Raw genomic sequence first — 14,125 nt, forward strand, 5'->3', positions numbered from 1 at the left:
ACCTTGTGAATGTCCCTGATCTTCCGTCTCAGCTCGGTCTGCTTGTGGTGGAAGTCTGTGCGGGTGAGCAGATTCTTGTCCATCTTGCACTGCCCCTCGGCCCGGGTGGAGATGGTCTCTCTGCGGGCAACAGCCAGCTCCATGTCCCGGATCATCTTCTCCTGCTGCTTCAGCAGTTGGCCGTGCTTGACCTGGGTGCACAGGGCAGAGGGACCTCCCACCACATCCAACTGAACCATCAGGGAACCCACAAGGGTGATGTCCCCAGGGGAGAAAGGAACCTGGGGGCTTAGTCAACCGGTCAGAGTGATTTAAGGTCCATGTAAAGAACACCAGGCAAACAGGGCAACACTGAGAAACCGTCAGAGACCGGGGCAGGCGGGGCGACATGAGGACAAGATGTGGCCTGGGGTTGGGTCCTGGAGCAGAAGAAGGACATTAGGCAAAAAAAACGGTGAACTCTGGTTAGAATTTGTAGTTTGGTTAACTGTATTGCACCAAGGTTAATTTCCTCATTAGGAAAAACGCACAGTGGCTTTGTGAGATGGTGGCGTGAAGGGCCTATGGGGCCTGGGGCTGGGGGCTGGGTCGTGGTGGGAGCCGGGCCGCGAGGGGCGCCAGGGAGCTTTCTGCAGGGGTGGACGTGCTCTACGTCTCCACGGGGTGGCGGCTGCATACGTGTGCACTGGACATTTAAAGTAAGTTCATGTTACTGCCTGTAAGTTGCTCCTCAATAAAGTTGATTCAAAATAACAAAAGGATAGACAGGCAGGAATCCCCAAGTTAAGTTAGGAGTGGTGGTGGGAGGCCTAGCCCACGAGGTTTAAAACAGAGCAAGAGTGACAGTAGCCAAATGCTCTGCGCTGGCGTGAGCCCGTCAGAATAACTGTCACAGCAGAGCAGAGATGTAGGACAAGGATGGCATCCTCATCTCCATCCATGTGATCAACGTGGCCGTTCAAATCAGTGAGAGAAGCACAGATCATCTGATACATGCTGCTGGCATAACTCACTCCCCAGCAGAGAGAAAATAGAGATGGACCCCTATTCACAACATACCCCCAAACAAATTCCAGGTGGCTTCAAGATCTAAGTATGTGCAAACAATTGAAAAAACTCAGGAATCTGTTTGTGTAACCTCGAGTTGGGGAACCTTCTTAACAGTCCAGGAGACCCAGGAGCCATACAGGAAAAGACTGATACACAACTAAACACTAAACACATTCTGAGTGGAAAGAGACCATAAAAAAAATGTGTAAAGGCAAGCAGTAGACCAGAGGTAACGTTTAGAATAGGTATTAAAGACAGGGGTTATTAACCCCAATATACAAGGAGGTCCTAAAAATTGCTAAGAAATAAGAAACAGGAAAATCAGGCAAAGATATAAACAGGCAACCTCCCGAGGAGGAAACGCCAAAACACACACACACATATACACACAGGCACACGCGTGTGCTCAGTCCCCCACGTGTAAACCAGCAACGCAAATCCACTGAGAAACCCCTTTTCATGAGGTGGGTTGTCAAATATTATAGACCGATAAACAAATGAGTGACTTTAGCAAAATCACAGGAACAAAGTCAATGTACAAAAGTCCATTGTATTTCTGTACCTTAACAATGAGAAACTGGAATTTGAAAATTTTAGAAAGTACCATTTACAATAGCACCAGAAAACATGAAACACTTAGGTATAAATCTAACAAAACATATGCAAGACCCGAATGCTGAAGACAAAAACACTAACAAGGGAAATCAAACAAGACCAAGTAAATGGGGAGACAGATACACCTGCTCATGGGCTGGAAAACTCAGCAATGCTAAGGTGTCAATTCTCTCTAAATTGATCTGTAGCCTCAAATCCCAATCGTGATACCCGCAGGAACTTTTGTAGAAACTGACAGGCTGATTTTCAATGTTTTTGGAAAGGAAAAAGATATTGAATAGACAAGACAATTTTGTAAAAAAGAACAATGTTGGGGGAATCACGTTGGACAGAGCCACAGAAATCAAGACCGTGTGGATTTGGGCTCTTGGATCAGTGGACACAGCAGAGGGCCCAGAAACAGACCCACGAAAACAAATATGGTCACTGATTTCCACAAGGGTATCATTGTAACAATTGTTTATAGTGACAAAACAACAAACTGGAAACAATCTGAATCTTCACATCAACCTAGGAATGTTTCATTAAATTCTGTTATATCCATAGTATAATCTGCAACTGTTAAAGAAAGATAATGTCTGTATTACTTTTTAAAAAAATAAGTTGCTGAATTATATGTACTATTTTTGTTAAGGAAAACAAAACAAAACAAAACCACAACTAGGAGGGAAGGGGGTGGTAGCCCCATCCGTCCATGTATGTGTGTGTGTGTGTGCACGTGCCTGTGTGGGTGTAAGCTCTGTGGTAGAGGGTTTGACCTGCTGCAGCTGCTGCGGTTTGAAAAGTCAGTTAAATGGAGTGTTTTTTAAAAAACTTATCAGCAGTAGATGCATTTGATCAGAATTCCTCTGGACTCAATAGCTAGCGGGGTTATTATTAACCATGTAATTGTAAAAGTGATGTCACATTTGTTTTTATTACCTGCTCTCATTTGTATCCTTAAGGCCCTGAACCTTTGGCTCAGTGACAGCCTGTGATTTAATTACCAGCCTTTTCTCAAGGGAATGAAATCCAGCTAAAGATGACAGTAGAGAGAAAACATGGCTCGGAAGGAAAAGGTGGGTGTGTTCCTTGAACCCTTTTACTGAGTGAGAGTCTTTCTGGTCCAACGGTGGGATACATCTCACAAATGGGTCATGAGATTGGGAGGGGGGGCGTGTCACAGCCAGCGTTTAAAAATACTGGAGTGCATTGCTTGCACAGACTGAGGGTAAAATAGTAGTTCATGAATACTGTGCAGACAGCTGTGTGTCCTGTAATCATTTCGGTGCAGTAAGAACAAGAATTGGACAGGCCCTGATGCAGGAGGTCGGCAAGGGGAACAGCGAGTTTCCTTGTGCTTGGGCTGCAGGCCGCTGTGCCTGAGTGGTTTCCTCCCAGGACCCCGAGCTCCCAGGCTCCCCACACCTCCCTCCTCCCACCCACCTTCATCCTGTGGATCTCGGCCTTCATGGCCCGGATCTCTGTCTGGCCCGTCTCGGAATCCACTGAGGCGCGCATCTCTTTTGCCAGTTGGATTTTTTTGTCCCAAAGCATGATCTGGTGTCTTTAAGGGAAGGAGAGGCATTGTAAGAGCTGGAGAACGAAGGGGTTTTCTTTCTGATGCTTCGGTGAGCGCTGTGTGCTGTGCTTGGGGCGGGCTCTGAGCACAAGGAGCAATGTCTGTAATGGGCTACAGGAGACCCTCGCCTTCCCGTCCATGAGGGGCGCCCTCGCCTAGCAAGTGGCCTGGTTAATTTGCAGGCACCCAGGCAAGGGTTTAAATAGAAACAAATGTTACCATTCTGGGACCAGAAGGTGAACTCAACCCCAGTGCCTACCACCCTCACTGGGGGACCGGGGCGGTGGTGGGGGGGGGGGGAGGAGAAAACAGATAGTTAACTTTAGGAGAAACTGAGAAAAGCAAATATAAGTGATAGAAGTTGAAATAAGAAGTCAAAAGCCTAGATAGACCAAGAGCCTGAAAGCTATTAAAATGTTAGCAAAGACACATGCCCCCCACCCCCTGTGGTCTGAATGTTTGTGTCCTCACCCCCCCAAATCCACATGTTGGAATCCTTATGCCAAGTCTTGGGATGGTGATGAGGTCATGAGGGTGGAACCCCCATGAATGGGATTAGTGCCCTCATAAAAGAGACCCCACAGATCTCCCCCTCTCCTGCCACCCTGTGAGGACACAGCAAAGAGACTGCAACCCAGAAGAGAGCCCTCACCCGACCATGTAGGCACCCTGATCTCAGACTTCCAGCCTCCAGAACTGTGAGCAATAAATTCCTGTTTATTGTTTATAAGCCCCAGTCTGTGGTGTTCCGTTGTAGCAGCCTGGGGGGACTAAGATCCTCTGCAAGCTCCAGGTGGTGTTATGTGTAGATTCTGTCAAACCACAGGGAGGGGATGATCCCTTTGACACTCAGCCCCTTGGCAATCACATGACACCAATCAGGGTGCATGCATACAGTTCCCGCTCAGGAGCCCTTGCAACTGGAGACACAGATCTACGTGCACCAACGGGGAAGGACATCCACAGAAAAATATAAGGTTACTTCAAAGGGGGACATAGAGACCAATCTCATTTTTGTTTAAAAAAAAAAATGAAAGAAATACACAGAGAAAATGGTAAAGTAAGAGGGTTGGATTAAGTGTGATTCTCCTTTCTACTCTGCACACAGTGTTACGGTTTAAAATGCTTACCGTTGGGTCTGGATTACTCTTACAATCAGGCACCAGAAAGATCATACAATTTTTCAAAAGTCTGTCCCAAAGGAAGCTACTCTATTTCCAGCGACCACGACCATGGGTTTGGCGGGAGGGCTGCCCTGAGCGCAGGAGACAAGAACCCCACTCTTCCCCAGGATCCCCCTCGGGTCCCAGAGCCACCCCCACCTCCCGGGCCGGTTTACGTGGACGGTGGCCTCCCACAGCTCCGTGGGGCAGCGACCCTGGGACCGGAGGCGCCCGGCACTCACTCCGCCTCCACCAGGCTGTTGAGCACGGCCGCCTTCTCCTCCCTGAGCTCGTTCAGCTTCTCCTGCATTTCGATGGTCTCTCGCTCCGAGGCCTGCATGGGGAGGGGGCGGCTGAGGGTGGGGCTGAGGGCGGCGCACACCTGTTCCCCTGCCCCGCCCCCTGCCTGCCCACCGCGGGCGGGAGCTCGAGGTGGAGCCCACCTTGAGCGCGCGCACGAACTCGCCCTCGGTGGCCAGGTTGCCCTGCTGCAGCTCCTCGGCGCTGCATCGGTTCCGGTTCATCAGCACATTGAGCTTCTTCAGGTCGCTGTCCAGGTCCCTCATGTGCCGCTCGATCTGCTTCTGCTCCTTCTTCTCCTGGTCGATCTTGTCTGCGGGGAGGGCGGCCGGGGGTCAGGGGTGGCCCCTGGGGGTAGTGATCCGGGTCTGTGCCCAGAGCGCCCTACGGCCCTGCCGACCTTCGGGCACCCCCGCCCAGCCAGAGGAGGCCGAAGGGGACAGGGTTGGCGCTCAGACACCAAGCCCCTAGGAAAGACCAGCCAAGCTCAGGGGCAGGGCCGGAAAGCAACGACCCTGACCACCAACAGGGGGGTTTGGGTGGCCCAAGGGCAGGAGCAGCAGGCGGCAGGACCTCCGGGGAGAAGTGGGCATGACGCGTTCAGGCCAAGTGGGCCCTGGACACCAGGCAGCACTTTCCGTGGGGCTGCAGGGCTGGGCTGACCAGGTGGGACCAGGTGGGACCGGGACACCACAGCAGGTGCTGTGGAGGGGGGCTGGGCAGGGGAGCTCACTTTCTATCCGTAGTTTCTTCTGCTCCAGGATGTGGATGTCCTTCTTGGACATGTCCAGGGAGGCCAGGTGCTCCTCGTGCTCCTGCGTGACCGTCACCATCTCCTGCTGCAGTCGGAGCCAGGTCACCTGGGCCTGCGTCACGCCGGCGTTGTGCTCCTCGATCAGCTTGGTCAGCCTCTTGATCTCCAGCTCCAGGGGCCCCACTTCTTCCCCCTGAAAGTGATGTTCACCAGAAAGCAGAATGAGCCTCTAAATCCGGGTGGGCTGCCGAGGTTGGGGACCCCTGAGATCATGTGTCTGTACGACGAGTAGGGGGTCTTTACTCAGAGGGACCAGGGACCCTGTCATTGGGTCCCCTCCCCTGAGGGCGCAGGCCATATGGCCTGACCTGCTGTGGGAGATATGGGTCTGGGGGTCTGTGACCCTTCCCCTCCCTCCACTGGCCGGGCCCCACCATGCCCCAGTCTTGGGCCAGGGGCAGCAGGGCCTCTGTCACCCAAAGGGGCTTTGCAAATTGTCTTTTAACAGCACACTGTCATGGGTTAGGGTCTTTACTCCCTGGAATCCACTCAGGTTGCAGCTCTGAGACCGCACTCTGGTGTCGAGGTCTACCTAGGAGTGTGCCCCCAGCTGCCCATTCTGCTCTGGGACTTGAAGCTGTTGGTGGGTTCCTCAGGTCAGTGACACCTGGATAATCTGTAGGACTTCAAGCCCCAAACTCATCAGACCACTTCACTTAGAGCTGCAGTCAGTGGGTGAGATCCCGCCCGCTGCCTGTCTTTGCATAGCCCGTGGGCCGCACAAAAAATCAGAAGAGAATTTTGTGCCAGGCGGAAGTTATATGGAATTCAAACTTCAGGGACCCTAAGTTAGGTTCTACTGCACACAGCCATACCCATCTGTTTACGTACTGCCTGTGCCTCCTCCTCATAGCCGCTGGGGTGAGGGGTTGCAACAGAGACCATCTGGCCTGTAACACCTGAAATACTATCGGGCCCAACAGAGAAGGTCTGCAGACAGCCCCTGAGTCAGAGCATTCTGCACAGACACATGCGCTTCACCTGTAAGATCGGCGGGACAGGAACGCGTGTGTCCTACGTGAGTTCGTTTCTGAACAAAAGAAGTTCCTGAAATGTCCAGGCATAGATATCAACCCGAGCGGCCTCTCCCGGCCCTGGGGTCTTACCCCGAGTTCAGAAATCATCTGCTCCAGCTGCTTGTTCAAAAAGTTGATGAGGCCTTGTTTTCTCTCAATCAGGATTGTGCGCCTGGAGATTTCATTTTCACTGTTTGTGATGAGGTCGTTGACTTTTTTCACTTCCTTGTCCAGCTCGGCCAGTGTCTTCTGATGCATGTCCAGCCTGCAGCTGGTGTTCGTGATGTCCAGGGTGGTCTGAGCAATGTCACCGTCAATCTTGGAATGATGTGTCACCTGAATTAGCAGAAGGAAACATGTCTGAACTTTTTTTCTCTTTCTGGGAGGCTCCAAATGAGCTGGTTGGCTTCTTGTTTCCTTGATCCTCCGGGTATTCATCTGGAGAAATTCCAAAACATAATCAGGAGAGGAGGATGTTGGCTTTCTCTCCACCTCATGACCTGTCAAAGGACCTACTTGTTGGAACCCTATTGATTTCTCACAAAAAAAGAAAGCTAACATTATTGTCTCTTCTTATCAAACAGTAACGTGCATTGAAATGGGGAAATGTGAAAATACATATGATCACCCATAAATCTGCCACACAGCTAGCCAGCATCACTATTCAGAATCTATCCTGCTTTCCCGACTTTGTATATAAACCCCTCTCCCCCGCCACACACCGAAAGAAAAACAGGATCACACTCTACATATAGGTTTGTAAGCCACTTTGCAATTTGACAAATTTCACGGCATGTCATTTTTAATGGCTGTGTAATACTCAGTCATATTTGTAACAGAGATTAGGAAGCAAGTCACAGCTGTCCCTGGGAATGTCATCTGTTCCACAATGATCATGGGGCACTGCTCTTGACTGCTCGTGTGTTTTGGTGAGGAAAACCAAGATGCCTGCCTTCTTTGAGCTTGTCAATCTGTTATCAACATTCCGACTCTAAATAATGCTGTGACAAACACCAACTTCTAATTTCTATTTGATGGGAAAAATGTCCTTACATTTCACTGGAAAAGCTGGACACAGTCCTTGAGAGAAAAGATTGTACTGTGGGGTGTCACTTGCCACTTGGCCGGAGGCTTGTGACCCTGGGGCTCTCGCCAACCTTGGTTCTGGGGGTGGGAGCTTCAGCCCAGGGCAGAAATGCCCAGGGCTCCTCGGGGCTGCCACTGTCCTGAAGGCTGGGCCAGCCCACCCTGCCTCCTCTGTTGGCTTCCGAAGACAGATTTGCTCCATGCTTTCCTATAATGGAGGGTTGATCATACGGATACTTGTGAGAATCAGGGAGGGAGGCAGCTCGGGCTCACTTTGGGATCAGGGCCCTTTTCCCCGAGCTGTGGCTCTGCCTTGACCTTGCTAGCCAGCCCCTCTCCATTGGTTGCCCACTAGTTCCTGCCCACGCAAATCCTCAGCTCTCTACCAGCCTGTGGCTCCCATCAACTCCTAGTCTCCCAGGGTCATCTCTGCCCCTCCCCACATGACCCCAACTGGCTCTGTCACACATGCACTCTCTGACCAGCCATCGTGCATGGCTTTCCAGGACATTCGTAGGTTTAAAGCCAGACCCTGCCAGCATCTCAAGTCACCCAGCTCCTTGCGGTCACACCTTGGCCCCTCTGGCCCCTCTGAGCTCTGGCTATCCACCTGTCCCTTTCTTTGCCAAGACCATCCAAGGTCAATGGGTCTTCACAGGGGCCCTGCCTTCCTCTCTACCCCAGTGCTAGCCACCCTGGAAGGGCTTCAGTTCCTAAGTCCCCTTTCAGCCACCAACCAGGCCAACCAGAGCACCCCGACCTCCCCTCAGTCCCCTCGGGCTGTTTGTCCCCTTTGTTGAGACCACCCTGGCCGCCTCCTGGGACATCAGTACTGCTCCTGAACTAACTGTGTAGGCCCCACGGTTCACCTGTGCCTGCCCTCCCTCTGGACCCAGCTGTGGATGATTCTGTCCCTCCACAATCTCTGCTCCTTGTCCCAGATATGCCCACCCTGTCTGCCACCAGCCCACGGGGTGTAATGAGCAGCTCAGGAAAAGTGCCCCCTTTCCAGAGTTGGACTTGCATCTGCTGGCTATTGTTGTAACAAATGCTGGCCCAGGACTCTTTACTGCCCTCCTGTGGACGTGGGTGGTAGTACACCTGCCACCCACCAATTGTTGCAACAGATGCTGGACCAGGATTTTACTGCCGTCCTGTGGACATGGGTGGTGGTCCCAGATATGCCCACCCTGTCTGCCACCAGCCCACGGGGTGTAATGAGCAGTTTGGGAAAAGTGTCCCCTTTCCAGAGCTGGACTTGCATCTGCTGGCTATTGTTGCAACAAATGCTGGCCCAGGACTCTTTACTGCCCTCCTGTGGACATGGGTGGTAGTAATGGGCTGCCCACCAATTGTTGTAACAAATGCTGGCCTGGGACTCTTTACTGCCCTCCTGTGGACATGGGTGGTAGTACACCTGCCACCCACCAGTTGTTGCAACAGATGCTGGACCAGGATTTTACTGCCAAACTGTGGACATGGGTGGTGGTATACTTGCTGTCCACCAACTGTTGCAACAAATGCTGGACTAGGACTCCTTATTGCCCTCCTGTGGACATGGGTGGTAGGACATGTGCCACCCACCAATTGCAACAAATGCTGACCCAGGACTCTTTACTGCTCTCCTGTGGACATGGGTGGTAGTACACCTGCTGCCCACCAATTGTTGCAACAGATGCTGGACCAGGACTTTACTGCCCTCCTGTGGACATCGGTGGTAGTACACATGCCGCCCATCAGTTGTTCCAATGAACGCTGGCCCAGGACTCTCTACTGCTCTCCTGTGGACTTGGGTGGTAGTACACCTGCTGCCCACCAATTGTTGCAACAAATGCTGGACCTGGACTCCTTATTGCCCTCTTGTGGACATGAGTGGTAGTACATGTGCCGCCTACGTGGGTGGCTGGGGAAGAGGGACACCTGGGGGCCAGGGGACCGGCCTCTGTGGTGCTGCAGCAGGGCCGGGCAGGTTTACTTCACACCCACCACACTCCATAGCTTCTCCAGTACACACTGCCCCCAACCCCCAGTTTTGCTCCCAGCAGGTAGTCTTGCCCCCACTTCCCAGAATAAGAACTGGAAATACTCCACCAGTATCAGCTAGGGCATCTCAAGGAGATCTAGGCATGGGTGGTCTTGGTTCCAGCCCTGTCTCCCTGGTTCCTTGGCACACCAGGCCAGGAGCGAGCTGGTCTCCTCCCAGGTGTCTGGGAGGGGTGAGGTGCTTCAGGCTGCTAGCCAGATAGACAGCAGCCCCGAGGCAGGGGGTCACATCACAGGAAGAGCCAAAGAAGAAACTATTTAAGTAACAAATTGCTTTTCTAAGGACACAGGGACCCCCCCCCACTCAGAGAAAAGCAAGACCCCTGGGGGAGCAGGAGAGAGCTCATGACAGGGGTAGGGGTGGGGTCCCCAGGCCAGGTGGGCCAATCACATTCACTCAGGACCTCCAGGCACACCCTGGGGAGGCAGAGGCTTGGGCAACTCCACAATCCATTTAAAATGCTCCTACCAATTTGACCAGGGTTTCTGCTGCAGCAATTTATCCTCAGACATGTGGACAAAGATGTGTGAGCAAGCATGTTCAGTGCTGAGTTATTTATAAAGTTTAAAACCTAGAAACAACCTGAAGTGTCTAATGAGAGAACTGTTGAACAAAACACATACATTTGTAGGATGAAATGTGATGCATAAGCCAACATGTACTTTTTCTAAGAATATTTAATGGAAAATGTTATGTTGAATGTGGTCAATAATGTAAAATAAAACACTACATACATAGTGAAAAATTCATTGACAACTACACTTGTTTGTGCACTTTTCTCTCTGTGTTGTATTTCATTAAAATTAATGTAAATGGATTAGAGTGGATTAAAAACTGGTATATAGTAAGAGTCCTATGTCCTCTAGGGTTGTGTGTGCATAGGTGTCTTCACACGTGTGTTCATGTATGTGAACATGTTGCACAAATGTGTGCATGTTGGCGTGTGTGTGAACGAGTGTGCATGTGTTTGCTCACATGTGCACGTGGGGATGTGTATGTGCACGTGTGTTTTTGTGTGTCTTTGTGTGTATGAGTATGACCGTGTGTGTTTCAAAAAATTTCCAGAGGAAATACACCACAATTTCAGAAGAGATTATCTCTGGATGGTGGGACTGCAGCTGTCATTTTCCTCCTATGCCTTTTTGTATTTCTAGGTTTTCTACAATAAAAATGCTTTCCTTTTCAACTAGAAAAAAATGAAAGATGAATGAACATGCTGAGTGCCCCTTGCTCCCGCCCATTCCACCGCATGTGGTCTGTTCCCTGCGAGAGGCGCCCCAATGCCTGCTCTCCCTGAGGTCACCTGCCTTTCGAGGCCCAGGTGTGTGCAGGTGGCATACCAGGTTGGTCTTTTCCTTCTGGAGCTTCAGGATGAGCTGGTGGAAGGACTTGGTCATCTTGTTGGAGGTCATGTGCTCTTGCAGCTTCTCCACGATGGAGGCATCCATCTTCCTCCTCAGCTCCAGCTCATGCTGGATGGTCTGGTGGAGAGTCTGCAATTCGCCCATGGTTGCCGTGTATTCCTGGAAAGGAAGAGCTAGAGGGTGGGTGCTGTGAAGGAGGTCGGGGAGGCTTGCCCTGCAGGTGGGAGACATGACCGTACCATGTGGGTCTTGCCCAGTGCGTCCTCCGTGTCCAGCAGGGTGAGCCTGTAGGTGTTGAACTCGTTCTGCAGGGCCTCCTCCTTGGCCAGGCACTGCGAAGTCAGTTTCTGCATCAGGCTGGTTTCTGTCTCTGCCCGGTTCAGGATACTGGCCAGCTTCTCGTTCTTTTCTTCCTCCTTTATGATGGATTTCTTGTAGGCTTCGAGCTCGCCATCCATGGACTTGACCTGATGCTGGCATTCGCTGCCAAAATTGAAAGAGCCAAGCTAGGACATCGGAACACCAATGTGTATGGTGGTCCCTGCTCAGAGGAAGCTCACAGAGTGGAGAGAAAGAAATTAGGAAACCAACTCTTTTAATAGTAGTCGAATCTTTTTTTTAAAATTTTTTATGGCGTTCGCATATTATTTATTTATTTATTTATTATTTTTTGGCTGCACCGCACGGCACGTGGGATCTTAGTTCCCTGACCAGAGATCCAACCCACACCTCCTGCAGTGGAAGCATGGAGTCTTAACTACTGGACTGCCGGGGAAGTCCCAATAGTAATCGAATCTTGACTAATATTTTCTAATGTATTAGAACTATTATCCGGGACTTCCCTGGCAGTCCAGTGGTTGGGGCTCCATTCTTCCACTGTAGGGGGCATGGGTTCAATCCCTAGTTGGGGAACTAGGATCCTGCATGCTGTGCAGCCAAAAATAAAAAAAATAAATAAAAATAAAAGTTAAAAGAACTATTATCCATCTCAAGTCCAAGTCTAAAACTCTTCTAATATTGTGATTATGGGAGGGGGAAAGGGCAGGAAACTGTTGCCTTGTGCTTGTGGGTGTGGAATGGTTGGCGCCAGCCCATCTCCTTTAGTCATGACCATAACCCTGGAAAGGATATGCTGTTATCTCAGTTTTGTACTCGTGAACACGAAGCTTAAAGCATTTGAGGCACACAGTGAATGGTGTGGCTGGGAGGAACACAGGTGGCTGTCTCTTCAAATCCCCTCAGCATACTGGTCATGGAAATACCCATAAGTAATGTCAAGGTAAAAAATGCAGATCCTGGATAATGGAATTTGCATTTTTGTGTGTGAGACATTTTTTCCCTTTCATTCTGTGCTGTCCTGCTGTACTTTAAGCATGCTTTTCTCTACTTATGGTATCTTATCCTTTGAATAAGTTCTTATTCAACAATTCAAAAAGTACTTTCTTCTTGAACTAGAATAATACCTTCCATATTTTTCTCACATCTATTCCTGGGCCTTGAACTCTCTTCCCCAAGCAACCTGTTACTGTCTCTTAAATGTCTTGCCAGATATATTTTGTGCATATATAAACATTATGTTTGTGGGTGTTTATGTATTTCTCTCCACTTAAAAAATTACAAGTGGAAGCTTAGTATATCCTATTCTGCACCTTACTTTTTCTTGTGTTGTATCTTAGAGATATTCATTATCAGTGTACATAGAAATTGCCTTAATTCTTTTCAATGACCAGATAGTATTTTAAATATCTCATTGGTATATGATTAGGCTCTATCCAGTTTTCTGTTCTTTCCCCAATTTCACCAGTATAGCAATAAACACCTGCACACATTAAAAAAAAAAAAAAAGATACTGAAGAGATATGCTGTGTTCACGCAGCAGAAGATTCAATATTATGAAGGTGTCAATTCTCCTCAAACTGCTCTATAGTCTCAATGCATTTCCAATCTCAATGCCAGTAGGCATTTTTCCCCCAGAAATTGACAAGCTAATTATAAAATTCATATGGAAATCCAAAGGACCTAGAATAGCCAAAATAAGTTTGTAAAAGAAGAAAAAGGACTCCCAGTGTCTGATTTAGAGACTTTCTATAAAGCTGTACTTATGAAGACAATGTGGTATTGGTGAAAGACAAATAGATCAATAGAACAGGATGGAGAGTGTACACACACACACACACAATTGACTGATTTCTGACAAAGGTGCCACAGTATTTCAGTGGAGAAAGGATGGTCTTTTCACCAAGGGTGCTAAGACAACTGGAGATGGACATGCAAAAAAAGACTGAACCTCAGACCATAATAAAATTAACTTGAAATAGATCATATACCTAAATGGAAGAGCTAAAATTATCAAACTTTAGCAGAAAACATAGAGAAAATCTTTATGACTCTAGGTCAGGCAAAGATTTCTTAGAGAGGACATAAAAAGCATGAACTATGAAAGAAAAAAATTAATAAATTGGAATTCATCAAAATTTAAAACTTTGGCTCTTCAAAAAACACTGTTAAGAGAATGAAATTACAAGCCAGCCTGGGGGAAAATATTTTCAAAATACACATCTGGTAAAGGACTTGTATCCAGAACATATGAGAACTCATAACTCAATAATCAGATAAACCACTCAGTTTAAAAATGAGCAAAAGAATAAAATACCTAGGAATAAACCTATGTAAGAAGGCAAAAGACCTGTACTCTGAAAACTAAAAGACACTGATGAAAGAAATTGAAGATGACACAAACAGATGGAAAGATATACTATGTTCTTGGATTGGAAGAATGAATATTGCTAAAATGAACATACTGCCCAAGGCAATCTACACATTCAATGTGATCCTTATTGAATCACCAATGGCATTTTTCACAGAATTGGAACCAAAAGTTTTAAAATTTGTATGAAAACACAAAATATCCTGAATAGCCAAAACAATCTTAAGAAAGAAGAACAGAGTTGGAGGAATCACACTCCCTGACTTCAGACTACACTACAAAGCTACAGTAATCAAAACAGTATGGTACTGGCACAGTAAAACAGACACATAGATCAATGGAACAGAATAGAGAGCCCAGAAATAAACCCACATATTTATGGTCAATTAATCTATGACAAAGGAG

At 48.7% G+C, this 14,125-nt stretch overlaps 1 protein-coding gene across 1 annotated transcript in view; it reads right to left on the reverse strand.

Annotated features, from left to right (window-relative positions):
• The window catches only part of CCDC40 (coiled-coil domain containing 40), a 42,614-nt gene that overhangs the window by 3,490 nt on the left and 24,999 nt on the right, over positions 1–14,125 (reverse strand). Inside the window, exons 11-18 of the mRNA XM_007185807.2 lie at positions 11,253–11,496; positions 10,990–11,172; positions 6,610–6,855; positions 5,423–5,636; positions 4,833–5,002; positions 4,632–4,723; positions 3,091–3,211; positions 3–191 (exon numbers count right to left, since the gene is read on the reverse strand). Of these exons, the coding sequence (XP_007185869.2) occupies positions 3–191; positions 3,091–3,211; positions 4,632–4,723; positions 4,833–5,002; positions 5,423–5,636; positions 6,610–6,855; positions 10,990–11,172; positions 11,253–11,496 (1,459 nt within the window). The remainder of the gene's footprint in view (positions 1–2; positions 192–3,090; positions 3,212–4,631; positions 4,724–4,832; positions 5,003–5,422; positions 5,637–6,609; positions 6,856–10,989; positions 11,173–11,252; positions 11,497–14,125) is intronic.

Source organism: Balaenoptera acutorostrata, chromosome 20 (assembly GCF_949987535.1).
Source record: "Balaenoptera acutorostrata chromosome 20, mBalAcu1.1, whole genome shotgun sequence".
NCBI classification, from domain to species: Eukaryota; Metazoa; Chordata; class Mammalia; order Artiodactyla; family Balaenopteridae; genus Balaenoptera; species Balaenoptera acutorostrata.